Genomic DNA, 25,958 nt, shown 5'->3' with positions numbered 1-25,958 from the left:
TGGCCAACATCTAAATTGCGCATTGGCTGGAATAATACATTATGGCTTTTCTCTTGCATTTCAAAGATGATGGTACAAAAAATACAAAAAAGCACATGTTTTTTTCATTGTATTATCTTTTACCAGATCTAATGTGTTATATTCTCCTACATTCATTTCACATTTCCACAAACTTCAAAGGGTTTCCTTTCAAAATGGTATCAAGAATACGCATAGCCTTGCTTCAGGTCCTGAGCTACAGGCAGTTAGATTTGGTATGTCAGTTTTGGTGAAAATTTAAAAAAAGGGGCAGATCCTTAATGTCCATTGCCCCAGGTAATCAAGTCAAACCATTTAACCAATGGTATTTTGTACAGATAATAAGTATAAATAAGTTGTGATGCTCAACTAATGTATTACCTTTTCAACATGCCACCGAAAAGGTCAAAAGCTGCAATTATGATACCTGAAAATACTGCAGAGAAATTCAAAGTCATTTGCAAACATTGCGAACAGCAATTTGTTCCTAGAAAGATCTCAATTGCATACTTCTCGCGCCCCCAGGGGTACGCCCAATGCAGTCGGGGTATGCAAAATAAAAATGTGATTCACCTTTTTTTTTTTACAGTCCATTTATATTTTCTAACTGGGCTATACATTTGGGTGATTTTTTTGTCACCTGAGTAGCCTCATTTCACTTCCAAAATCTAATTAATCTATCTCCTGTTCAGCGAAATAACAACACAATGTTAAATACAGGTAGCCTAGTCAAATAATTAACATCCAATCCCATTAAGCGTTACTCTCTCGTGGGAATTCCCCTAACGGTCCGTATGTAGCCAAACGTAGCTGGTGCTCATGTTGGTATCTGTACTGATGGCGCAAAAGCCATGACAGGGAGACATAGTGGAGTGGTAACGTGCATGCAAGCAGTTGCTCCCGACGCCACTTGGGTACACTGCAGCATCCACCGAGAGACTCTTGCTGCCAAGGGAATGTCTGATAGCTTGAAAGACGTTTTGAACACTACAGTGAAAATGGTGAACTTTGTTAAAGCAAGGCCCCTGAACTCTCGTGTATTTTCTGCACTATGCAATGATATGGGCAGCGACCATGTAATGCTTTCACAACATTCAGAAGAAGTAAGCTGTTTATCAAGTGGCAAAGTATTGACACCTTTTTTGAATTGAGAGATGAGCTTAAAGTATTCTTTACTGACGATAATTTTCGCTGGCATGATGGCGAGTTTCTCACATGACTGGCCTATCTGGGTGATTTTATTTCTTGCCTGAATGATCTGAATCTAGGATTACATCTCCGCAACTATATTTTATGATTAAGAAGTTGGAGCTCCTCTCTGTCTGCATTAACAAGGACAACACACAGGTCTTTCCATCATCGTATAATTTTTTGGTGTGCAAATGAACTCAATCTTACGGACAATGTCAAATGTTATATAGCAAAGCACCTGAGTGAGTTGGGTGCACAATTACGCAGGTACTTTTCCCGAAATGGATGACACAAACAACTGGATTCCTTATCCCTTTCATGCCTTGCCTCCAGTCCACTTACCAATATCTGAATAAGCGGATCTGTGAAAATTGAATTTAGTCAGAAACCACTGCCAGATTTCTGGATTGGGCTGCGCTCAGAGTATCCTGCCTTGGCAAATCTTGCTGTTAAGACACTGATGCCCTTTGCAACCACGTGTGGAAAAAAAATGTAAGACTGAGACTCTCCAATACAACCTAACATTGCAGAGTTATGTGCATCCTTTCAAGCACACCCTTCTCATTAACCTGTGGTGAATTATTCACAATTTTCGATGAATAAATAAGGTTTTATATGTAAGATGGTGAAATAAAGAGCAAAATTATTGATTATTATTATATTATTATTTATGCCCTAGCTCTTTGTCACAGAGCTCTTTGTCACTTCCCACGAGCCGGGTTGTGAATGTCCATTGCCCCAGGTAATCAAGTCAAACCAATTATATTTTGTATAGATAATTATAAATAAGTTGTGATGCGCAACTACTATACACACACACACAAAATAATGGTTATATATAGTGTCAAATAAGGGTTATTTGGCTTGTAACCATAGCAGATTCCTTTTTGGTAATATAACTTTTTTTTTTACAACCTTGCTGTTAATAGATCGCAAAGTGTAATACAACTGAGCTAACGTTTGGAAATGACAAGTTCACTTTCTCATCCATAGCCTAAAAATGCATATCAAGTGCGCTGTTAGGCTCACATCTGAAGACTAGGGGGCATTTAGGACGTCTTCTATTGTGGATCGCTAAAATATCCTAATGATCACAATTCCTCAATTCAAATATTATGGCGACACTATCTATACCAACGATTGTTTGGTATGGCCTATAAACAACAACAAAAAAATAAAGAATTACATGGGGCAGTTTGGAAAAAACGAATCCCATCCGAATCGTCATCTGGAATAACAGACATTCTGGGATAATATAGTTACATAACCAACGTTCTGTACTAATACTAGTTCCTTGCGAATATGGGCTTATTATCTATAATCGATAATGACCGATGATCAAGTCATGACAATCCTTTTTTAATTCAATCAAATATTACAAACAATCAAACATTCAGTTAAAGAATTGATACCAACATAACAGACAAGCAAGCTTTTCTAGTCGTGACAATTCATACTAACTAATTAGCCCCTTGGAGCGCAGGATGGCGTCACCCGATGTTTTTCATTAGCGTGACGAAACGGGGAGCGAGGTTTGGTTTGGCACGGTGCGCACGCGGCTGCTGCAGGTCTGGTATATAAACGGAGCGCCGGCCAGGGCCATGGACAATCTGCTGCTGGTGACTGCTTGGCGGACAACAAAACGACAACTAGCGTTTAAATCAGCAACTTCTTGAGTTATAAAGGCTGTATATTATTTCTCCTTCTGTCAGATCGAATACCAAAAACCAGCGGCGATGAACAGCCATTTTACCGGGACCGGGAAGCAGCTGGTGACAGATTTCTACTATAATAACGGTTTCAGTGAGCTGAGCCTCGAGACCAAAAAGACCACGGTACAACAGCGGAAACAGCATGAGGCGTCCGGTAAAGATGCTGAGGATGAGTCCCGGTTACCGGCACTCGAAGCAGCGTACAGCAGCATCTTGCGGGGGCTCGGGGAGGACACGGACAGGCAGGGGCTCCTGAGGACGCCTCTAAGAGCCGCCAAGGCAATGCAGTTCCTTACCAAGGGATACCACGAGGACGTGTACGGTAAGACCCGGTGGGGACTCGGTATTTGGTCGATTAATAGTTGGGGGGGAAATATGCTAAAAGAAAAGGGCACATCGAACTTGAATATCAGTACCCTGTTTTTGCCATCCATTTCAAAAGCCTATGCAAAAGCATGTTTTTGATGCAGAAACAAAATAATAATACATTTATCAAAGATGAGCAGCAGGAGAATGCCAAACGTAGGATAGAGAGAGAATAGAGAGCTAGGAACACATTCCTTTCGACACTGTAAATTGTAAAATAAAAAAACATTAGTTGAAACCAAATATATGATTCGCTGCCAACTGTTATTTGATTATGAACAAACCTATAGTTCAGCTGCCTATTTCTTTAAACACTCAATTTACTTTTCCCCTTTGGTTAAACCTAATAAATACAAACTTTTTTATTTATTTATTTATATATATATATATATATATATATATATATATATATATATATATATATATATATATATATATATATACAGTTGAAGTCGGAAGTTTACATACACTTACGTTGGAGTCATTAAAACTAGTTTTTCAACCACTCCACACATTTCTTGTTAACAAACTATAGTTTTGGCAAGTCGGTTAGGACATCTACTTTGTGCATGTCACAATACATTTGTCCAACAATTGTTTACAGACAGATTATTTCACATACAATTCCAGTGGGTCAGAAGTTTACATACACTAAGTTGACTGTGCCTTTAAACAGCTTGGAAAATTCCAGAAAATTATGTCATTGCTTCAGAAGCTTCTGATAGGCTAATTGACATCATTTGAGTCAATTGGAGGTGTACCTGTGGAGGTATTTCAAGGCCTACCTTCAAACTCCGTGCCTCTTTGCTTGACATCATGGGAAAATCAAAAGAAATCAGCCAATACCTCAGAAAAAAAAATGGAAACCTCCACAAGTCTTGTTCATCCTTGGGAGCAACGTTCATCTGTACAAACAATAGTACGCAAGTATAAACACCATGGGACCACGCAGCCGTCTCCTAGAGATGAACGTTAACAACCCTCCAGGCGAGCTTCAATGCCATACAACTCTCCTTCCGTGGCCTCCAATTGCTCTTAAATACAAGTAAAACTAAATGCATGCTCTTCAACCGATCGCTGCCTGCACCTGCCCGCCTGTCCAGCATCACTACTCTGGACGGCTCTGACTTAGAATATGTGGACAACTACAAATACCTAGGTGTCTGGTTAGACTGTAAACTCTCCTTCCAGACTCACATCAAGCATCTCCAATCCAAAGTTAAATCTAGAATCGGCTTCCTATTCCGCAACAAAGCATCCTTCACTCATGCTGCCAAACATACCCTTGTAAAACTGACCATCCTACCAATCCTCGACTTCGGTGATGTCATTTACAAAATAGCCTCCAAAACCCTACTCAATAAATTGGATGCAGTCTATCACAGTGCCATCCGTTTTGTCACCAAAGCCCCATATACTACCCACCACTGCGACCTGTACGCTCTCGTTGGCTGGCCCTCGCTTCACACTCGTCGCCAAACCCACTGGCTCCAGGTCATCTACAAGACCCTGCTAGGTAAAGTCCCCCCTTATCTCAGCTCGCTGGTCACCATAGCAACGCCCACCCGTAGCACGCGCTCCAGCAGGTATATCTCTCTGGTCACCCCCAAAACCAATTCTTCCTTTGGCCGCCTCTCCTTCCAGTTCTCTGCTGCCAATGACTGGAACGAACTACAAAAATCTCTGAAACTGGAAACACTTATCTCCCTCACTAGCTTTAAGCACCAGCTGTCAGAGCAGCTCATAGATTACTGCACCTGTACATAGCCCATCTATAATTTAGCCCAAACAACTACCTCTTTACCTACTGTATTTATTTATTTTGCTCCTTTGCACCCCATTATTTCTATCTCTACTTTGCACCTTCATTCACTGCAAACCAACCATTCCAGTGTTATTTTTTACTTGCTATATTGTATTTACTTCGCCATATTTTTATTTATTTATATATATATTTTGTTTGCCTTCACCTCCCTTATCTCACCTCACTTGCTCATATTGTATATAGACTTATTTTTCACTGTATTATTGACTGTATGTTTGTTTTACTCCATGTGTAACTATGTGTTGTTGTATGTGTCGAACTGCTTTGCTTTATCTTGGCCAGGTCGCAATTGTAAATGAGAACGTGTTCTCAATTTGCCTACCTGGTTAAATAAAGGTGAAATAAAAAAAATAAAAAAAAAACGTACTTTGGTGCGAAAAGTGCAAATAAATCCCAGAACAACCGCAAAGGACCTTGTGAAGATGCTGGAGGAAACGGGTACAAAAGTATCTATATCCACTGTAAAACGAGTCCTATATCGACATAACCTGAAAGGCAGCTCAGCAAGGAAGAAGCCACTGCTCCAAAACCGCCATAAAAAAAAAGCAATTTCTATTGTTTGCAACTGCATTTTGGAGAAATGTCCTATGGTCTGATGAAACTAAAATAAAACTGTTTGGCCATGATGACCATCGTTATGTTTGGAGGGAAAAGGGGGGTGCTTGCAAGCCGAAGAACACCATCCCAACCATGAAGCACGGGGGTGGCAGCATCATGTTGTGGGGGTGCTTTGCTGCAGAAGGGACTGGTGCACTTCACAAAATAGATGGCATCATGAGCAAGGAAAATTATGTTGATATATTGAAGCAACATCTCAAGACATCAGTCAAGAAGTTAAAGCTTGGTCGCAAATGGGTCTTCCAAATGGACAATGACCCCAAACATACTTCCAAAGTTGTGACAAAATGGCTTAAGGACAACAATGTCAAGGTATTGGAGTGGCCGTCACAAAGCCCTGACCTCAATACTTTAGAAAATGTGTGGGCAGAACTGAAAAAGCGTGTGTGAGCAAGCAGGCCTACAAACCTGACTCAGTTACACCAGCTCTGTCAGGAGGAATGGGCTAAAATTCACCCAACTTATTGTGGAAAGCTTGTGGAAGGCTACCTGAAACGTTTGACCCAAGTTAAACAATTTTTAAGGCAATGCTACCAAATACTAATTGAGTGTATGTAAACTTCTGACCCACTGGGATGTGATGAAAGAAATAAAAGCCTAAATAAATAATTCTCGCTACTATTATTCTGACATTTCACATTCTTAAAATAAAGTGGTAATCCTAACTGACCTTAGACAGGGAATGTTTACTAGGCTTGAATGTCAGGAATTGTGAAACTGAGTTTAAATGTATTTGGCTAAGGTGTATGTGAACTTCTGACTTCAACTGTATATACACAACCGTGGGTCTAATCCTGAATGCTGATTGGTTAAAACCACATTCCAGCCTGTGTCTATTCCCCAAGTTAACACACACTGCCTATTTACTCTGACTGAGCAATCCACTGTCTCATCAACCCACTATAAAAAAACATCTAGAAATGATCTCACATTTTTTTTAGACTAATATTTAGATTTCAACAGCGGAGATTTGTATAAACATTGCTCTCTGTCTTTCTGACATTTGCAACATTGTTTCAATATTCAAATGTGATCTCCAGCATTCCCATAGTAATGAACATGTCGGGGGGGGGGAGACAGACAGGCAGGCATCGTTTCTCAGCCAGTCGAAATCATGAATCGCCTGGCATCAATTTTATGGATATATATACATAGAAATGTCAATTGAAAAAAGGAAGTGCAGCTAGTTTGCTGTCTTTCCAGCTTCAGTTTGAAGTGATCATGTTGTTGGCTAGCCCCTCTGAACAACAGTATCCTGATGAGAAAGCACATTTTCTATGCCAGGTGAAATCGTGCCTCATTAGCTCATTGTTATGGACGTTTCCAAATAAATGTCTCTAGAAAATAGCTTGTGCAAATGCAGCTATTCTGGCTGCACTTTTTGACATGACTAAATTAGCCGTAATTGGCTAGCTAGCAAGCAAGGGATAAGAATGCTGCCAGCCAGTATAGTAATGCAATATTTAGAACAAGCAACTGGGTCGTGTCCATGGATACAGAACAAAAAGAATGAACGCAGGGTTCAAACGCATTAAGAAGGAGAGAAATTCCACAAATTCACTTTTAACAAGGCACACCTGTTAATTGAAATGCATTACAGGTGACTACCTCATGAAGCTGGTTGAGAGAATGCCAAGAGTGTGCAAAGCTGTCATCAAGGCAAAGGGTGGCTACTTTGAAGAATCTATAATAGATTTTGATTTGTTTAACAATTATTTTGGTTACTATGTGATTCCATATGTGTTATTTCATAGTTTTGATGTCTTCACTATTATTCTACAATGTAGAAAGGTAAAAATAAAGAAAAACCCTTGAATGAGTAGGCGTGTCCACATTTTGACTGGTACTGTATATATACACACACCAAGAACTATCAATAGAAAACAGGTAAAACTGAGCGAAATTCAGCTAGTTTGCTGTCTTTCCAGCTTCACTTTGAAGTGATTGTGTGAGCTGTGTTTTTGGCTACTCTGAACAACAATGTCTGGTCGAGAGAGCACATTTTCTATGCCAGGCGAAATAGCGCATCATTAGCTTATTGTTATGGAAAAATCCAAATAAATGTCCCTAGAAAACAGCTTAAACAAACGCAAACGCAGCTACTTTTCTGTAATTTTGGCTGCACTGTTTGACGAGACTAAGTTAGCCATAGTTGGCTGGCTAGCAAGCAAGGGATAAGAACCAACATTTAGAACGAACGACTAGGTCGCGTCCATAGACGTAGAACAAAAAAAACAGGCAACCGAATCGACAGAACGAACGACTAGCCGGTTTGGGACTATATCTTGTGGAAGGATGTAATAGTATGAATAAAAAAAACATTTTTAAAAGTAATGAACATATGTCAATAGTTATTTGAATATGTTGGTAACCCGTTGTATAAAAGTGATAATGCCCTCAAGCCGGTGTTTGGAAGATATATTGGTTGGCCCTGGCCCTCGACAACACCTGTGCCAATATATCCTCCAAACACCGGTTTCTCGAGCATTATCACTTAAATATACATACAAATCTTTTTTTATTTTATTGTACCAAGTTGGTATTTCGCTTTGGAATCACCTATACAAATGTATTTAATTGGGTATTAAGCAATTCAACAATTTCCTGTTAATCAGTTAATCATGATATTACCTTAGATTAACACTTTCTTTACATAAGACATTCACATTAACTGGCTACAATATCGTAACCAAATGGTGACCACCTCATTAATGAGCGATGGCAGTACTTAGGCAGATATCAGTGCTAGTAGTGAACATATAAAGTAGTCAATACATTTTTTTTTAAAAACACATTACCTTGAATGACATTTACTCTCACGGGTGGACTAAAATAACAAACCAAAAGCCAGGCCCACAATAGGCCACGCCTTCAAATCTTCTGATAGGCTGCCATCGCTAGATTGCACCCACCATCATGCAATGCAAATGTACATGAGGTGTTGAAAGCAATTTAGAAGCTTTCATATCATTAAAAAATCACATTGATCTGTCAAATTCGTTATTTGATCTCTGACAAATTGAATAGAATAGGTTTAATGAACCAAAGCGTAATTTTGGATCGTACCAATCAGAAAAAGCACTTCAGCTGAACGAAAGTTATCCCACTTTTTACAGTGTTTATGTTTCTCTCAAATCTTGAACAATATATTTTTTGGATCCAAATTACATAATTTAATTGGACTCAACAGCTATATGCCTAATGTGTTATTTATCTCTGGCGTTATCAGGCCGTTGCGTGGGTTAATCGAAACACAACTTTTAGTTATGGGTTAACACGATTACCCCATTTTGCAATTCTCATAAAGACAGATGTTGCTGTTAGCGCTAAAGCCGGTGACTCGTGCTTGTCGGTTCTGGCTGTAGGAGCTCGCCAAGCCCGCGTGCGTTGTCTTTATCCGCGTGTGGTGTGGTTATATAATCTGACCATTTTTTCCAAACACCACTCTAACCTGTAATCTAAGAATGTGGTGTGTGTGTTGGTGTTATGTCATTGATAAGTATTTTCGTTCACTATGATTCTTAGACACCCCTGGTCTAAGTCTTTCCCCACCTCCAACCACCTGTTGGACCAGAGGTTTTATAACAATTTGATTAACTTTCTCTCTTTCTCGCTCTCTCTACAGACATCCTGAATGATGCCATATTTGACGAGGACCATGACGAGATAGTGATAGTAAAAGACATTGAAATGTTCTCTCTTTGTGAACACCACCTTGTACCCTTTTTTGGCAGGGTAAGACTGGGGCTCGAAAGACAGAAAGTGGGGTGGGGAGTGGCTGACAGAGAATAGCAGAGCAAAGAATGGTAGAGAGAGAGAGAGTATGTTCTGTTGGAAAGAGAGTATGGGGGGGGTTATTGGGTTCTTTGTCCTGGATAGGGAGCAATGGAACACACACTCACATGTGTGCATACACACACACACACACACACACACACACACACACACGCACACACAGTGAGTTGGCTTAGCACACAGTAGCTTTGATGCCAGTCTGGTGTTGTGTGTAGAGTTTACAAACAGTATGAAGATGCTGTATGTGTGTTGAGCAGGTCACATGTGAAACTCTGCTCTGTTTGTTTGAACTCTGACCTGTATTTCTACTCTGTTGCATTGACCCAGGTACATATCGGATACCTGCCAAATAAGAAGGTGGTCGGGCTTAGCAAGCTGGCTAGGTGAGTGTACAGTACAAACACACACACACACAACTGACACACAGTCCATACGTAGTGTGTGTATTGGAGAAGCTGGTTGGCTCATGACAGGGGCAGGGAATGGTCGGGCTACCCGAGTGTGTGTGTGTGTGTGTGTGTGTGTGTGTTAGTGCTGGGTAGCTGAGTTCTTCTGTTATTTCAGTTCTTTGACCTGGAGGCTTAGACTGTAAGCCCTACTGCTAATATCCTGTCTCACCCCAGACACATACACACACACACACACACACACACACACACACACACACACACACACACACACACACACACACACACACACACACACAGAGAGACAATACCCAGACCTAGCCGCTCCCAGACCATGAGAAAATCCCTCCAGACCAGTGGGAATCATTCTTCTATTATCACAGGCTCTCTCTGTCTCTCCCTTGTCCTCCCTCCCTGTCTCTATTTCTCTCCTCATACTTTATAGCCCTTCAACCCTTTTGTATATTTCACTCCAAACATGCACATTGATCAGATCTTGCCTAACAATTTCAGATAATGTTTTGGCAGGCAGTGAATGATTGACAGGTTGATAGAGTGATCGACAGGTTGATAGAATGATTGACAGATTGTGTATCGGGTCATCTCTCTATTTATTAAGACATTAATCATTATCAAACCTGATCACTAATTAGCTATATGTTTGATGGTCTTCTACTGTATTATATTATTGTTCTGTGTGTGTGTGTGTGTGCGTGCGTCAGTGGAGGCTGGTGGGAGGGGGTATAGGAGAACAAGCTCTGTGTAATGGCTGGAATAGAATAAATGTAAACGGGATCAAACATATGGAAACCACGTTTGACTCCGTTCCATTTTTTTTCTTTCTCCCAGCCATTACACAGAGCACGTCCTCCTATAGCTCATTCCGCCAGCCCCCACTGGTGCGTGTATGTTCTTGCTGTGAAAGTAACTGTTTGTTTGTTGTGTGTGTCTGTAGGATTGTTGAGATGTACAGTCGGAGGCTCCAAGGTAAGAATGGCAGAGGGCTTACTCAAATATACATACACAGTACGTATACTGTAGTTCAAAGGACATATACGTAAACATACTACCATGAAACATTACTGTAAGAAATATGCAACATTCTGTGCGTGTTCCCCTCCCTAGTCCAGGAGCGTCTGACCAAGCAGATTGCCATGGCGATATCAGAAGCTCTACAGCCAGCCGGTGTGGCTGTGGTTATAGAGGCAGCGTGAGTACTACACACTCTCACCAACTCTGAATGTTTATTAGGTACTTGAAGTTCCAGACTTATAAATCACATGTTAATCATGAGAGTAAAGCGGGGCATTCTTGTGTTGGCTTGTATATAATGTGTTCCAGGCACATGTGTATGGTGATGCGTGGGGTTCAGAAGATGAACAGTCGAACGGTGACCAGCTGCATGTTGGGGGTGTTCAGAGAAGATCCAAAGACTCGAGAAGAGTTCCTACGACTCACCAAGACTGCTTAGCAACCACCTCGGACCCCTGACCTCTAACCCCTGCCCTGACCCTGTAAAGCACATGTTCTAGGGTAGAGTTCCTAAGACTACTCCACACACCTCACAGAAGCCTTATATACACACAAGGCAATGCAAGCTCTCAAACCTGTGTGTGTGTGTGTGTGTGAATTTCTGTCAGAGTGAGAGGCTATAATTATGGTGCCTTCAGCTCACCTCAGCTAGAAAACCTGACCGTCTTAAAACATGATCTCTACTGTATAGAAAGGTGTATATAAACACTAGTTATAAGCACTGGATATGACTAGTTAAGACTGAGATTTGTGGTGATACTGGGAGCAGGAAAATGCCCTACCTCTTACCTTTTTAAATGCAACTCATGAACCAGGTTTCCATTCAACCTTTTTATGTGAGTAAAGTACATGTCGGATAAAAAAATGTCACAACAGACCTGATGGAAATAGCAAATTTGTCGGTAAACTTCCCAAATGTCGACTAAACAAAATACGCTAGACAAGGTGGGATCTTTTTGTGGCTGTAAAAATAGTTATGTGAGGAATTGCGGTGGGAAACGCCTTTATGCACAAATATTGATATTATAACCATCTTATCGAAAGTCAATTTGGAGTCACGCAATATGTTGTGTGGTACTCCCACTACAACTCAGGAAATCATGCAGTTTATTAGGCTACAGATAAAATAAGTAATGAAATTCACTCCTTTATATTAAATATCAAGTCTTATTCTTGTGATATGATGATCAGTGCTTGGCTGTCAAGACCAGAGTGGGCACATACCGGATATAACCGATCAGTTTTGTGACAAAAGCATCAGCAGAGTTGAAAAAGCAAATGGATTTTTTTCCTTGTATATTTAACCGCAAAAGTAATTTTTATGTGCACTACGTCATCGTGCACAGCCTTTTATCCGCAACAAGTCCATTTGATGGAAATATCTGGTGGGAAAATGTGCATATTGTTTATATGCAGATTTTTGAATATTCACATGAAAATCTGTCACCGATTGGGTGGAACCTAGTTACTGTCATCAAGTTGCACTTTTTTAGGACCTCTCTTCTTATTTTACCTACAGAATGTAGAAACGAGACGTTTTCACATATGTATGGTGCTGGAGACTTGTATTTTTAATTTTACTTAACATTGACTACCTGTCAAAAGAAAGGTTAAGACCGAGGTCTCTTTTCCAAATGAGCCCTGTTCAGCACAACAATACACATTAAAATACAATAAACACATTAAACTACACAATTAAATACATGTTATTATACACAAAAAGCAAAACACAATCATAAAAAAGACATTCTTCAGTAAAAAGGTTCCGGAACAACCATCTGAAATGCTCTAGAGGTATCAATTCAAAGTTTGAAGTGGATCGTATGTAGATCATTCCACACTTAAGGTGCAAGGAAATTAAAGGCTGATTTATCTAACTCTAAAAGCCAAAGGAATCACCAGAGTTAACCAACCCTGTGATTGGGTTTGATAACCTTTCATTTATAGACATAATGACTGAAGTTGAAAAGTGGTGGAATGTCCCTTTTTAAAGGGACAATCTGCAGTCACTACATACATTTTTGGACTTATAAATTAATTATTTATACTCATTGATTCTTTAGGAATATAACTTATATGCCTAATGAGCTTAATTCAACTGTTACACCCAATCAGAACCCAACATATATGCTTGTTTTACTCCAATGTTTGTAAATATAAACAAACACTGTATAGCCTCAAAACAACCTCTTAAGGATCGGTCCCTTTTTTTCAATTTTCGCCTAAAATGACATACCCAAATCTAACTGCCTGTAGCTCAGGCCCTGAAGCGAGGATATGCATATTCTTGGTACCATTTGAAAGGAAACACTTTGAAGTTTGTGGAAATGTGAAAGGAATGTAGGAGAATATAACACATTAGATCTGGTAAAAGATAATACAAAGAAAAAAAACTACAGGTTTTTTTTTTTTTTTTTGTACCATCATCTTTGAAATGCAAGCGAAAGGCCATAGTGTAATATTCCAGCCCAGGTGCAATTTAGATTTTTTTGGCCAGTAGATGGCAGCAGTGTATGTGCAAAGTTTTAGACTGAGCCAATGAACCATTGATTTCTGTTCAAAATGTTGTGTCAAGACTGCCCAAATGTGCCTAATTTGTTTATTAATAACTTTTCATGTTCAAAACTGTGCACTCTCCTCAAACAATAGCATGGTATTCTTTCACCATAATAGCTACTGTAAATTGGACAGTGCAGTTAGATTACCAAGAATTTAAGCTTTCTGCCAATATCAGATTTGTCTATGTCCTTGGAAATGTTCTTGTTACTTACAACCTCATGCTAATCGCAATAGCCTACGTTAGCTCAACCGTCCCGCAGGGGACCCACCAATCCTGAAGAACATTATAATTGTGATATCGTGGATGGTCAGTCCTTGCATACATAGCTCGGTCTATACATTTTAGAGCGGTTTGATTTATCCAGCCCCATCCCTCATCTTTTTACCGAAAGTAATTTTTCCAACAGCAGATTAGCCTGTTAAGACTCCATAATGTTTCATCTGTATGTGGTACAAAGGAAAATATTTGTAACTAACATTTGTAAAAAATAAAAAATAAATATATTTCAGCACTGGTCAGCAAAAGCATCTCTACAGTTTATAAGCCAACACGTGTTCTATATCTATATTTCCTAGTATGTGTCTAACAATGTTTTCCTCTGTCTATGTTGCCATTTGTTTTCATGAATCATCATTATGTCGTGTTCTCTCAATTAAACTAGATCACCACAATGGAGTGGCTCTTTGTTTCTGTGTAATGGGCTGGGTGTGTGTTTGCTGGGGTAGAGCCTGAGGGGAGACGGTGCCTTTAAATGTCAGTGGGCAGCTGCAATGACTCAGCCAACCTCTGTTCTCCTGCCGCGTTCACATGCTAGTCAGAACTCTGACATTTCAGACTTGCTAACTGGTTGTAGTTGTACACGTGCCACGTTCAACCAGTTAGCAAGTCGAACATTTCAGAGTTTCCAATTTCCGACTAGCACATGAACACGGCATCTAACCTGACCCTGGGTCACACAGGAAGTTACAGCATGCCGTTTCACATCATGATGATGTCAGAGTTTCTAAACCAATCACTGTAGCATGTACAGGTGACCGAGCGACACAGAACAGGGTCGTGACTTGTGTTCAAGCCTATTGAATAAGACCCTGTACACCAAACAGACATTTGTTGGAATGTTTTGGTCTGAGACAAAACAAAGTTGATGAATAATAATTTCATTGCCATTACATATTTAATATTTTAATGCACTCAAAAACATGACACGTGATATAATTCCCAATGAATTGATAAAAGGAAACTCCTGTATCAGAGCAGGTTTGACACAACCGGAGAGAAACCATCAGTCTAGCTATTAAAACTAAAAGTAGTCTCGGATTTGGTGTGTGGAACAGTACTGGCCACTTATTGCTGCTAAAAGCTGAGGGTTATAGGAGCTGTACAATAGGGAGGGAAACACGGCTCCATCTCTAACACACACACACACACACACACACACACACACACACACACACACACACACACACACACACACACACACACACACACACACACACACACACACACACACACACACGAGATAGAGCTGGAAAGAGTAAGAACCCTTTGACTGTATCTCTGCTATGAGAGTTTTAGACGGGGTCAAAGCAAGCCTGCTACACAATAAAGCGGTCATTTCTCATGCCCACCTTCCTTCCCCTCCTTTTCTTTCTCACTCCCCTTCTTTCTCTGGTTATATTGGTGGCCTGTCAGAAGCCTATCAGACGGAGGTCTGCTTGTAGTTCTTGGTGTCCAGAACCTTCTTCCCACACATGGCACAGATCCCTAAGTGAGAGTGAGAGAAAAAGGGGGAGAGAAGGGAGATTGTGAACATTATTACATCTTCACTGAATGACAATTTGCTTCTTAGAGAGTGTTGTGGAAATATTGAATCAAATATTTCTCAGATACCGGAACTTGTAAATTCAAATAGACTTTATTACAAAGTAACAGAAGCCGAGCAATTCCATGGAACAAGTTAATTTTCTTGTTACATTCAAGCTTTATAGGTTTCCACCTTCAAAATAACACACATGGTCATTCCCCTCTATGTAGATGATTAACTCCCCTTGGCCTTGAGCCACCATTATCTTCCTGTTCCAATAATTGCTTGTTAAAGCCCACATCTGCTCAGTTTAGATTATATTATATTGGTGGCGGCGCCATAGTGTTAATACAATAAAATAATACATTTATTGCATATATACTTTCCTAATAAGTGCTTTTCTAATAATACTTGATTAGTACAAACATATGTTCTTATTACAGATACAAGGCTTTTGGTGCCTATATTAATTAAGGTACACATTTTCTGCCTCCGTTCTGTTTTTACATATCTAGTGATTAACTCCATGTTGACCCAGTCTGTAGACTCCCATGGATTCTGCTTCCGTTCTGTTTTTATATGTCCAATGGTTAACTCTTTGTTTATCCAGCTCTGTCCATTCACCTGAGCTCAGGCTTTATTCTGCTTACACGTCTATTAATTAATCCTATGTTTTCTGTCTCAATACTTCTGGGAAAACAGTCTAGATACTGGAAAATCAAACATTGTCATGAATTTTCACCTACAAGAGCAACCAAAATGGCAGAAAAGATGAGGTGTGTAGTAGTGATGCGAGGGTCAGCTGTTTGTTCATCCACACCGCTCGACTATATGTGATAAAGTGAAAATCTGAGGTCCGCCCCCGACCCTAATGCGCAAATATAGAAAATGCGCTGTACAGTCAGAGATGCGCTAACTATTTTTTGACAGGGGGTGCAGGTTGTTGTTTTTTAAAGCCCAATTTAAATTATGCACGATTCTGCTTATAATTTCCTACATTTTGGTAGGCTATTTGTTAGTCAACTTGTTTAGATACATGCAGCTTCTCATCTGTAATTACTTGTTGCCCTAGAAGACTAAATAAACCCTTGCTCACCAGAAAATGTCATACATCGATAGAATGAATGCGTCAATCTAGTTTGATTTTTAATGCATCTAGTTGACATTGGTAACGTTCTCTTTCATCTCTGCTTCTCTCCTGCAGGAAAGGCATTTAGGGAACGGGGAGAAAATGCAAAAGTGGTAATGATTTTGTGTGTAAAATTGACAAATGACATCAGTTTGACTGGTTTTAATATAATTAAAAGCTGTGAAAACAACCCAACATGTTTGTGATAAGATTTCCGTTCAGCTTGGATGCATATTTTATCAGCTTTTACGATGCTGATAAAGATAGCACCTTTACAGGCGGTCCCTAATCGCGCATTCATTCTCTCAAGATGTTGTAAGAAATATATAATAATTCTGCAGGAGTTAATATTATATTAGGCTATGTGAGAGGTTATAGACCTACAGTCAGTGTCCAGATTTCAGTTAGGACTACTATTCCATTTAACCCATCTGAACAGTAGTTATATTGATGTGCCATATTTGAAGTCCCTGTCGTTTTTGTATAGCGCCTCACAATCAACATGTTTCCCAAACATTAGGCTACTGTTCTGGCCCTCCCTTCTCTTTATTTTCAACTCTCCATTTTGCAGCTTTTCTCTTATTGAATTAAACTCCGACATTGTCCTTTTTGCCTCAGTGGATCGCCGTAAATTTTTTCTGCCCAAGTTCCCAAAAGCATTTGGCAGTTGGTGTGTATTTGGCAAGCGTACAGTTAGTGCGTAAGCCTAATTTAGGGCCTAACGCCTGATAAATATAATTAGAATAAAAACCTCAATATAGCCTATAGATATGAATTGTACAAGAAGCATACATTTATGGATTTTTAAAGCATTGTTTTCTCTTTATACATCCCACCCTATACATCCCATATTTTATGACCCCAAACCCGCTTGACCCGCACATATAACCCTGGGGCCTGCAGGTTATGAGTCAACCCGCGCATCACTAGTGTGTAGGCAGATATAGTACCTTTCTTGTAGGCACAGCCCTGGCAGTAGTGAGATCCTGATTGGTGAACAGAGCTCTTGCAGATTCGGCAGATGCCAAAGCACGACTTGCCTGATTTTCCTGGCTTCCCATAAGGATCAAACCTGTTGACAGAATCATATTATCGTAACATAACCATAATCTGACCATATACAACATCAACAACAACTGTCTTACCTAGCCTTCTTAGATGTCAGAGCCTTGTTCTCATTCAGCTTCCGCCCACCACTCTCTAAAAACATAATACAGTATACTGTTGTGAATACATAATTTTGAATAGTTTGATACTATGTGCAATACACAATTCTGTATCTATAATACGAGTCCTATATCTACCTGTAGTGTTCCTTGCTCCGTCCTTCCAGGTGTCTGGAGTTATCACCCTGCCCAGCTTCTTCTCACCTGAGATAGAAAGAGAAGCGATAGAGGCCGAGGGTGAAGAAAGAGAGGAAGAAAAGTTCAGAAATAGGAGTAGATGTTGAAAGGAGATGGGGAGAGACGAGAGATAGGAATTCATTGTTAGCTACAGGACTCACACAAACACTTCTCGTTCGTGTCTGTGATATATAATAGGGCATGTTAACTAGGTAACGTTAGACTAAACAACAAAACAAGCCTTCTGCAACACAACAGTTACCTGAGATAAACAAAATGAGACAGCTAGCGAGTTAACGTTAGTTATCTTCTTATAACTTCTAATTATCCAGAACTTACTTACAATTGTCGCAAACCATAGTTTCCTCGTTTTGTACAACACTTTTGGCTAACACCACTAATAAACTGGACCTAAATGTGTAGCTAGTCAGTTATAAACTTCCTGTTTCCGTTTTCAACGTCTGGGACCTCAGAACCTGATTGGTTGGTCTCGCAGGAGTGGTAAACCGTTATTGGTTGCCAAATATGTCAGTCAATGTAAGCGTCTGACCTTGCGCTGCTTCATGTTTACGGAAGGGAGTCTGATGAATGACCACGACATTATCGATGTGAAATATTGAAAAACAGCCACGTAGGCCTATAGTTAACTTGTCTAATTTAGAATAGTAAACTACTGTATTATGTCGAAGGATACAGCTAGCTAGGCTACAAAGGCAGTAGCTAGCTAGATAGCAAAAAAACGTCAACTTGACTCAACGTCATATCTCAGTACGAGGAAGGGGTTCTCAAGGTAGGCTATTCAGACTATCCACCCGACTGGAGCTGCTGTAGTTGGTTTTGTGCTCAAAAATAGCTGATGGGTTATTGCTAGGGGTTTTAGTGCTTCAGACTATTATGATAATGATTAACAATGCATCCAGGCTGGTCTGGCATATTTGTATATTTTAGTCATTTAGCAGACGCTCTTATCCAAAGCGACTTACAGAAGCAATTAGGGTTAAGTGCCTTGGCAAGGGCACATCAACATATTTTTCAACTAGTTGGCTCGATGATTTAAACCAGCAACCTTTCGGTTACTGGCCCAAAGTGCTTAAGCGCTAGACTACCTGAGTGTCTGTATCTGCTAACCATGCCTTTATAGCACAGTCAGGTGGTAGTGCACTCGCCCTGTAACTGGGGTTGCTGGTTCAAACCCTGCTACGGCTTTTCCTCTCAATAACTGCAACATACCATATTTCCAATTTCAGTACAGGTAGTCCTGACCAGACCTCTCTCCAGCACCATGTGGGACGAGGAGATCAGACATATGGCGTCCAGCCACGCCATCATGGCATCGGGGGTGTTTATGGCGACAGTGGTGCCGGCGGTGCTAGTGCCGGGTTTCTCTGTGTATGGAACACACCTGCTGTGGCAGTACTCTGTTGCCGGGGTTGTCGCTGTGGTCAACATCTCCCTGTTCTGGCTGCTGGGGGTCAGCCCCCCTACCAAGAAACACACTATCACCTACAAGGTACACACACAGTCACCTAAAGAAACAGAAACACACACTCACCTACAAGGCATACTCACTATGAAGATATGATCAGTTTTATACGAGAACTGAATGGTATGAGGTGATCATCTCTTTCTCTCCTCCCCCCTCCAGATGTCTAGGTTGGTGCGTTCCTGTCTCTACTTGCTCCTCTCCTGTCTGTTCTTCCACACTGTAGTGGTCCTGTATGGAGCACCGCTACTGGAGTGAGTGTTGCCAAGACAGTGTGTTTCCACCTGCCAATATTGAGTGTGTCAGATTTTGTTGGAAGTCTTTGGAAGTCTTTGTTTCTGAGTCTTTCACTGTGTTTGCGTGTTAGGTCTGCGCTGGAGACGTTCTCTCTGGCGGTGTTGTTGACCAGTCTAACCACTCTGAGGTGTGTGTGTGTCCTCGGGCCCAACGTGCAAGCCTGGATAAGAGTCTTCAGCCGACATGGGTACTACCTCTATCTACGTCTACCTCTGTCTCTCTCTTTCAGTCTCGCATTTCCGTATTCTCTTATTCTCTCTCACATTCTAGTCAAACGCTCTCTCCAACTACTTCTTTATCTTCTCTCTCTCTCTCTTTCTCTGACAGAGACAGTATGTCTGTACTGTATGTCCACTGGGAGACAGTCTACCACTACGTCACAAGCTTCACAATGTCAATGCTTTGTGTGTAAAATGTGTATATGTGTACTTGTGTGATATGTTTTAGGGCCATGTCGGTGTGGGACACCTCTCTACAGATGGTGGTCGGCTGCAGTGTTGTGGGAGCCTGGCTGGGAGCCTTCCCTATCCCTTTGGACTGGGACCGACCCTGGCAGGTCAGATCACACCCACACACACAGAGAAAGGCCATAAGTAGAGCTGACACGATGCCTTACTTTGTATATCAGCAAGCCGTGTTTGTTCTACACAATATATTTATATCACAACGTTGTTCCCTGTAGGTGTGGCCTGTGTCCTGCAGTCTGGGTGGAGTGATTGGTTACCTGACTGGGCTAGTCGTCGCCCCCGCCTGGATACACTGGCACCGAAAAAACCTCACCTACAAGAGCAAGTGATGGACAGGACAGGGAGGGAGTGAGTGTGGGTGGATGGGTGGGTGTGAGAGTATGTGTATTGTATTTTTTATTTAACTAGGCAAGTCAGTTAAGAACAAGTTCTTATTTACAATGACGGCCTACCAAAAGGCCTCCTGCGGGGACGGGGCCTGGGATAATAAAAAAATACAGTATAAATAATCAAATATAATAAATCTAAACACAACACTACATAAAGAGAGACCTAAGACAATACCATAGCAAGGCAGCAACACATGACAACACAACATGGTAGCAACACAACATGGTAGCAGCACAAAACATGGTACAAACATTGGGCACAGTCAACAGCACAAAGGTCAAGAAGGTAGAGACAACAATACATCACACAAAGCAGCCACAACTGTCAGTAAGAGTGTCCATGATTGAGTTTTTGAATGAAGAGATTGAGATAAAACTGTCCAGTTTGAGTGTTTGTTGCAGCTCGTTCCGGTCGCTCGCTTCAGCGAACTGAAACGAACTGGCCGAATGGTAAAGAACATCTAGCCGCTCGAGAGCACCCTTACCGGTCGATCTATAAATTAGGTCTCTGTAATCTAGCATGGGTAGGATGGTCATCTGAATCAGGGTTTGGCAGCTGGGGTGAAAGAGGAGCGATTACGATAGAGGAAACCAAGTCTAGATTTAACTTTAGCCTGCAGCTTTGATATGTGCTGAGAGATGGGCAGTGCACCGTCTATCCATTCTCCCAAGTACTATGTATGTGTATTGTATGTATGTGTAGTGTATGTATGTGTATTGTATGTATGTGCATTGTATATTGGGGTGAAAGAGGAGTGATATTTTATGTGTGTATTGTGTATGTATGTGTGTATTGCATATATGTGCATGCTTGTTATGTCACTACTCCAGGCTGCTGTTAAATTATCCCATTAGTAATCCTGCTGTATTCCTTTGGTATCTGAATATTTATTGGGCTGTTGGTGGACAGGCCCTTTCCTGTAAAATATGATGTTGCCATGTAAAAATATTCCAGATTTCCTCTTTTTTGACAAATAAAGTCTTAGTTTCTTTTTATTCCTCTGATTGTTTTTCCCTATAGGCTTCTAATAGGGGTTTTACAGACAAACCACAGAGCTGTACCGCCACAGCTGTGCATTTCACACACACACACACACTGCCACTATACCATGAAGTCCAAGGAACTGGCTGTAGATTTCTGAGATAGAAATTGTTTTATACCCTTCCCCAGATATATGCCTCATCACAATTCTAGAGTGTTGAAAGTTTCCAAGAGCACAGTGTTCTCCATCATTGGGAAATGGAATGGCCCAACCAAAGCTCAGACTTGAATCACATTGAAAATCTGTGGAAAGATTGCTGTTCACCACCACTCCCCAGCTAACTTAAGAGTTTGAGAAATTCTGCTGATACAGATTGCTGCCAAAGGTTCTTCTATGATTTGTTTAGCATAGCAACGTTGAATGAATGTAATTATTATAATTAACGACTTGGTCAAAACATGAGAAATTAACTAATGACCAGCCCGCTTGGGTAGCAACTTCAGAACGCAAAAATCTATTTACTAATTTAAAATGTTTGGAAAACAGGACCTCTGATTTGACACACTGAACTCTATCTGAGAAGTAGTTGGTGAACCAGGCAAGGTAGTCATTAAAAAAAAATGTTTATCTTAATTTGGTTTGGTTTTTAACCTTATGGTCCACTTAGGAGCCTACAACAAGTCACAGTAAAACATGAACATTTTTAACCATAACATTTGAAAAAAATTGTTGTATACAATCTACATTAACAATCTAAATGGACCAAAAAGAGACAATAGAAAAAACTGTCAATGGCAATGTGAGAAAATTATGGTAACTAGTCTGGCCCTAATTCAGGTTAATAGTTTTTTATGTAAGCCAGGGCAGGATCAGCCCTGGCTTACGTCAGAGTCTCCAATAACACCAGAAAAAGTCCCTAGATTTGTCGCTAGTCACTTTTTTGTGAGTCTGAATACTCGCTAAATATAGCGACGAAGTCGCTAAGTTGGCAACACTGATTGAGTCTGCCGATAAGAATAAGGTGATTGACAGAGTCGAAAGCCTTGGCCAAGTCGATGAAGACTGCTGCAGAGTACTGTCTTTTATCGATGGCGGTTATGATATCGTTTAGGACCTTGAGCGTGGCTGAGGTGCACCCATGACCAGCTCGGAAACCAGATTGCATAGCGGAGAAGGTACGGTGGGATTCGAAATGGTCGGTGATCTGTTTGTTAACTTGGCTTTCGAAGACTTTAGAAAGGCAGGGCAGGATGGATATAGGTCTGTAACAGTTTGGGTCTAGAGTGTCTCCCCCTTTGAAGAGGGGGATGACCGTGGCAGCTTTACAATCTTTAGGGATCTCAGAAGATACAAAAGAGAGGTTGAACAGGCTAGTAATTGGGGTCGCAACAATTTCGGCGGATAAGTTTAGAAAGAGAGGGTCCATATTTTCTAGCCCAGCTGATTTGTAGGTATCCAGATTTTGCAGCTCTTTCAGAACATCAGCTATATGGATTCGGGTGAGTCGGCAAGTTGCTGGGGGGGGGGGTACAGAGCTGTTTGGCCGGGGTAGGTGTAGCCAGGTGGAAAGCATGGCCAGCCGTAGAAAAATGCTTATTGAAATTCTCAATTATCATAGATTTATCGGAGGTGACAGTGTTTCCTAGCCACAGTGCAGTGGGCAGTGTGGGGGTTTTATAAGGTTTTTTGACATGCTTAACTAACTATAAGCTAGTAGGGCTTCTTATGCATTAAAGTTTGAATTGCTGACTCTTGTGAACCTGCATTTTCCATTAGTCTGTACTCTTACCAGTGCTCTGTCTAACCATGAATATCAGCCTGAAATGTGTGTGTGTTAGAGAGAGCGCTGTACTGTATGAAATATGTGTGTGTATGCAACAAATGTATCAGTAGTGTGGGCGCTGTACTATGTGGCCGAGACTGTGCTAATCTTAGAGAGACACAGGAGGGGGGTGAATCAGGAGACTGCTGACCAGACAAAAACAGATAAACTATACACACGAAAAACATGTGAGGTTCTGAGTCATGCACTATAACCCAATACTATAAACGTGATCAGCAACTATATTATATGTGATTGAATACTATAACAAACGTGATTTGATATTGACAAACTGTTTGGGCGCCTGGATGTCTGTGTGTGTGTGCTGGAAGTAACAGTTAGCTCAGATAAGAAGCTGGGAAGCTGTAGTTAGCCTTGAGCGAACAGTGGCCATTGTATACAGGTGCAGATATCTCAGACAATGTTATAAAACTGTCTGACCTCAGTCTCTGGGGTGAAGGAGCGTAATCTACACAGCAACAATGAAGGGACACCAGAAAGCGCAAAGAAGCTGGGACCAGCTTATGTGCCAACATCAACGATAGGCTGGGTGAGTCTAAACCACGCCCAGTCTCTACTCTGACAGGCCGGCTCGGAAGTGGGAACTAACCTCTGTCACGAGTATAATATAATATTTTTGTCAGAAACAAATCAGTTCTCTGTCTTATCCTGCGTGATGAAACATTGAACCCGTATATACGGAAATTGTATTTGCCATTTATTAACTTTTGAATTAAACAATTATTTTAACCAAGTTCAGGTGTACTATTGTTCCTATCTCAGTTGAACTTTCGCAACCCTAACAAATGGTGACCCTGACGTGATCTGAGGGAACTTCGCTGGACATTGAGGCATCCAGCCTTTGGCCTAGACTGTCGCCAGATGGGGTCCTCTCACAAAAAGCCCGGGTCTACTAAAAAACAGGTAAGCAGAGCCTATTGTTTCAAAACTGAAATTCTGCATATTGGATTTAACCAAATTTATTTTGTGAGAAAACCTAACTGGTGTAAGTTACAAAATTTTTGAACCATATGTTCACTACAACAAAGTAAGGATAAAACTAACTACGTATTATTTAATTACGTACTACTTGATGGCGAATGCATTTTCAATTGGCCAACAGAATGACAATGGAATGACTGTGTGTATGACGTGATATTAAAAGCCTGTTTGTGTGTGTGTATGTATCTAGGCTAGGGTTGTTTTATTAAAAGTCTTATATATAAGACTTTAGGGAAGTGATTGAGGACAATGGCCACATAACCACCGTGAATGGCGGAATATTGGAAATAAGACAAGTTCTAATAATTGAACGGCAATATACCGACTTCACGGATTTTTATGTATTTACATGGTATGTGGGATATAAGATAAATTGTCGATTAACAAGTCTAGGTGTAGTGGACCCTCGACTAAAAGTGGACGGCAACATAGTCCAGGGAAAGGCAGAAGTATTGGATATAAGATAAGTCTAGGTGTAGTGGACCCTCGACGGCAATACACTGAGTAAGACAAGTTCCCTGTAACAAGTAAACGGCAAAATATGGCTCAAGTTGAAAAGGTGGATGGGAGAAAAGCTATGCAGAGAATGGACAGAAGATGGCAGTATTGCAGCGCTCAACGTGCTCCCAGTCGACGGCAGCTTTGAGTTACTTTTCAAAAGTTGCTAAAAGTGATTGGTTTTTGTTTAGGTAACACCAGAGAATTCAATCTGGCTGGGAGTTTTTAAAGGGACAGTACACGTTTATCACAGTTGTGTGAATAAGTTACATGAAACATCGGGGAAATTTAAAACGAATGATTTGAGGGTATTATCATAATTATTAGGTTTTGTTTTTGTGGTAAACGTTTGGGTTAAGGGGTTTCCGTGTTCCCGAGAGACAAGATAATATTAGGAGTTTTATTTTCTGAGTTTTATTTAGACAAGGGACTTTTTAAGATAAAGGGTTCTTTTGGTATGTCTAGACATGGGATGGAACACGAATGTAGGTGTAACCTTTTGACCTGTTTTCATTGCATTTTCCTGTGATTTGATCACTCACGGGGGGGATGTAGTGAGAATAATGAATTTGTGGTCATTTGGAATACTAATTTTGAGGTAAATCATATAATGGAGTTTATAGCTCTTGAACATAATTGTAGTTTGAACCACTGAGGAGTCAGGATTCTGTTTTTAAACATTGGCTATGAAGGTTTTGAATTGGCTATTATTGATTTGGTATTACAACAGAAAAAATCCCATTTGTCATCGATAATAAATATGGGATGATATGATACATTGAGGTTTGAACAGGAGATATTTTAAGCCAATAGGGCAGGAAAGTAATAGGTTTCAGTTCTTAGAGGAGTGATCCTGGGGGGAGAGAGCTTATTTAAATAGTATTAAAATTAAACAGTGAGACACTTAGTTAATATTGCTAAAGGAACACATAGTTGTTATTGACTATTATTAGAAAAAGGCAGACAGATGGGTCTACCCCGCACTGTTGAGACCTTGAAGGTTTGAGAGCAGAGTGGGGAGGGGGGACCAGGAAATGAGCAAGGTAGGCTGTGAAATAAGATAGGATAGAAAGGGTTTAACATATATAAACAGCACAGATACATTTTAAAGTAGATAGGTCACTTGACAGTTCAATAATGTAGAACATAAGAATATTTTATTAATCTTACCTAAGTCATTATTTAGAGTAGGTAAGGTTGTTACCTGGCCAGAGCCA

The 25,958-nt window shown here is 40.6% G+C and overlaps 3 protein-coding genes across 3 annotated transcripts; 2 read left to right on the top strand and 1 right to left on the bottom strand.

The window, feature by feature from the left end:
• The first annotated feature begins 2,804 nt into the window (after positions 1-2,804).
• On the top strand, positions 2,805-11,841 carry LOC120029485 (GTP cyclohydrolase 1-like). The gene is made up of 6 exons (XM_038974725.1): positions 2,805-3,243; positions 9,356-9,465; positions 9,853-9,908; positions 10,888-10,919; positions 11,058-11,142; positions 11,274-11,841. Exons 1-6 carry the CDS (start codon positions 2,946-2,948, stop codon positions 11,401-11,403), a joined length of 711 nt encoding a protein of 236 aa, XP_038830653.1. The 5' UTR covers positions 2,805-2,945; the 3' UTR covers positions 11,404-11,841.
• Positions 11,842-14,679: 2,838 nt separating this feature from the next.
• Positions 14,680-18,250, bottom strand: LOC120029946 (cysteine-rich PDZ-binding protein-like). Its single transcript, XM_038975256.1, has 5 exons — positions 18,144-18,250; positions 17,762-17,827; positions 17,603-17,657; positions 17,408-17,529; positions 14,680-15,288 (listed from the first exon to the last, which is right to left on the bottom strand). The coding sequence occupies exons 1-5, from the start codon at positions 18,157-18,159 to the stop codon at positions 15,224-15,226; spliced, it is 324 nt and encodes a 107-aa protein (XP_038831184.1). The 5' UTR covers positions 18,160-18,250; the 3' UTR covers positions 14,680-15,223.
• A 116-nt stretch (positions 18,251-18,366) lies between these two features.
• Positions 18,367-20,674, top strand: LOC120029816 (phosphatidylinositol-glycan biosynthesis class F protein-like). Its single transcript, XM_038975102.1, has 6 exons — positions 18,367-18,590; positions 19,048-19,310; positions 19,446-19,537; positions 19,651-19,767; positions 20,028-20,136; positions 20,263-20,674. Exons 2-6 carry the CDS (start codon positions 19,083-19,085, stop codon positions 20,374-20,376), a joined length of 660 nt encoding a protein of 219 aa, XP_038831030.1. The 5' UTR covers positions 18,367-18,590; positions 19,048-19,082; the 3' UTR covers positions 20,377-20,674.
• Positions 20,675-25,958: the final 5,284 nt, after the last annotated feature.

The sequence above is a fragment of the Salvelinus namaycush genome, chromosome 35 (assembly GCF_016432855.1).
Source record: "Salvelinus namaycush isolate Seneca chromosome 35, SaNama_1.0, whole genome shotgun sequence".
NCBI classification, from domain to species: domain Eukaryota; kingdom Metazoa; phylum Chordata; class Actinopteri; order Salmoniformes; family Salmonidae; genus Salvelinus; species Salvelinus namaycush.
The sequence above is the reverse complement of the archived record's forward strand: the minus strand, read 5'-3'. Positions and strand labels throughout refer to the sequence as shown.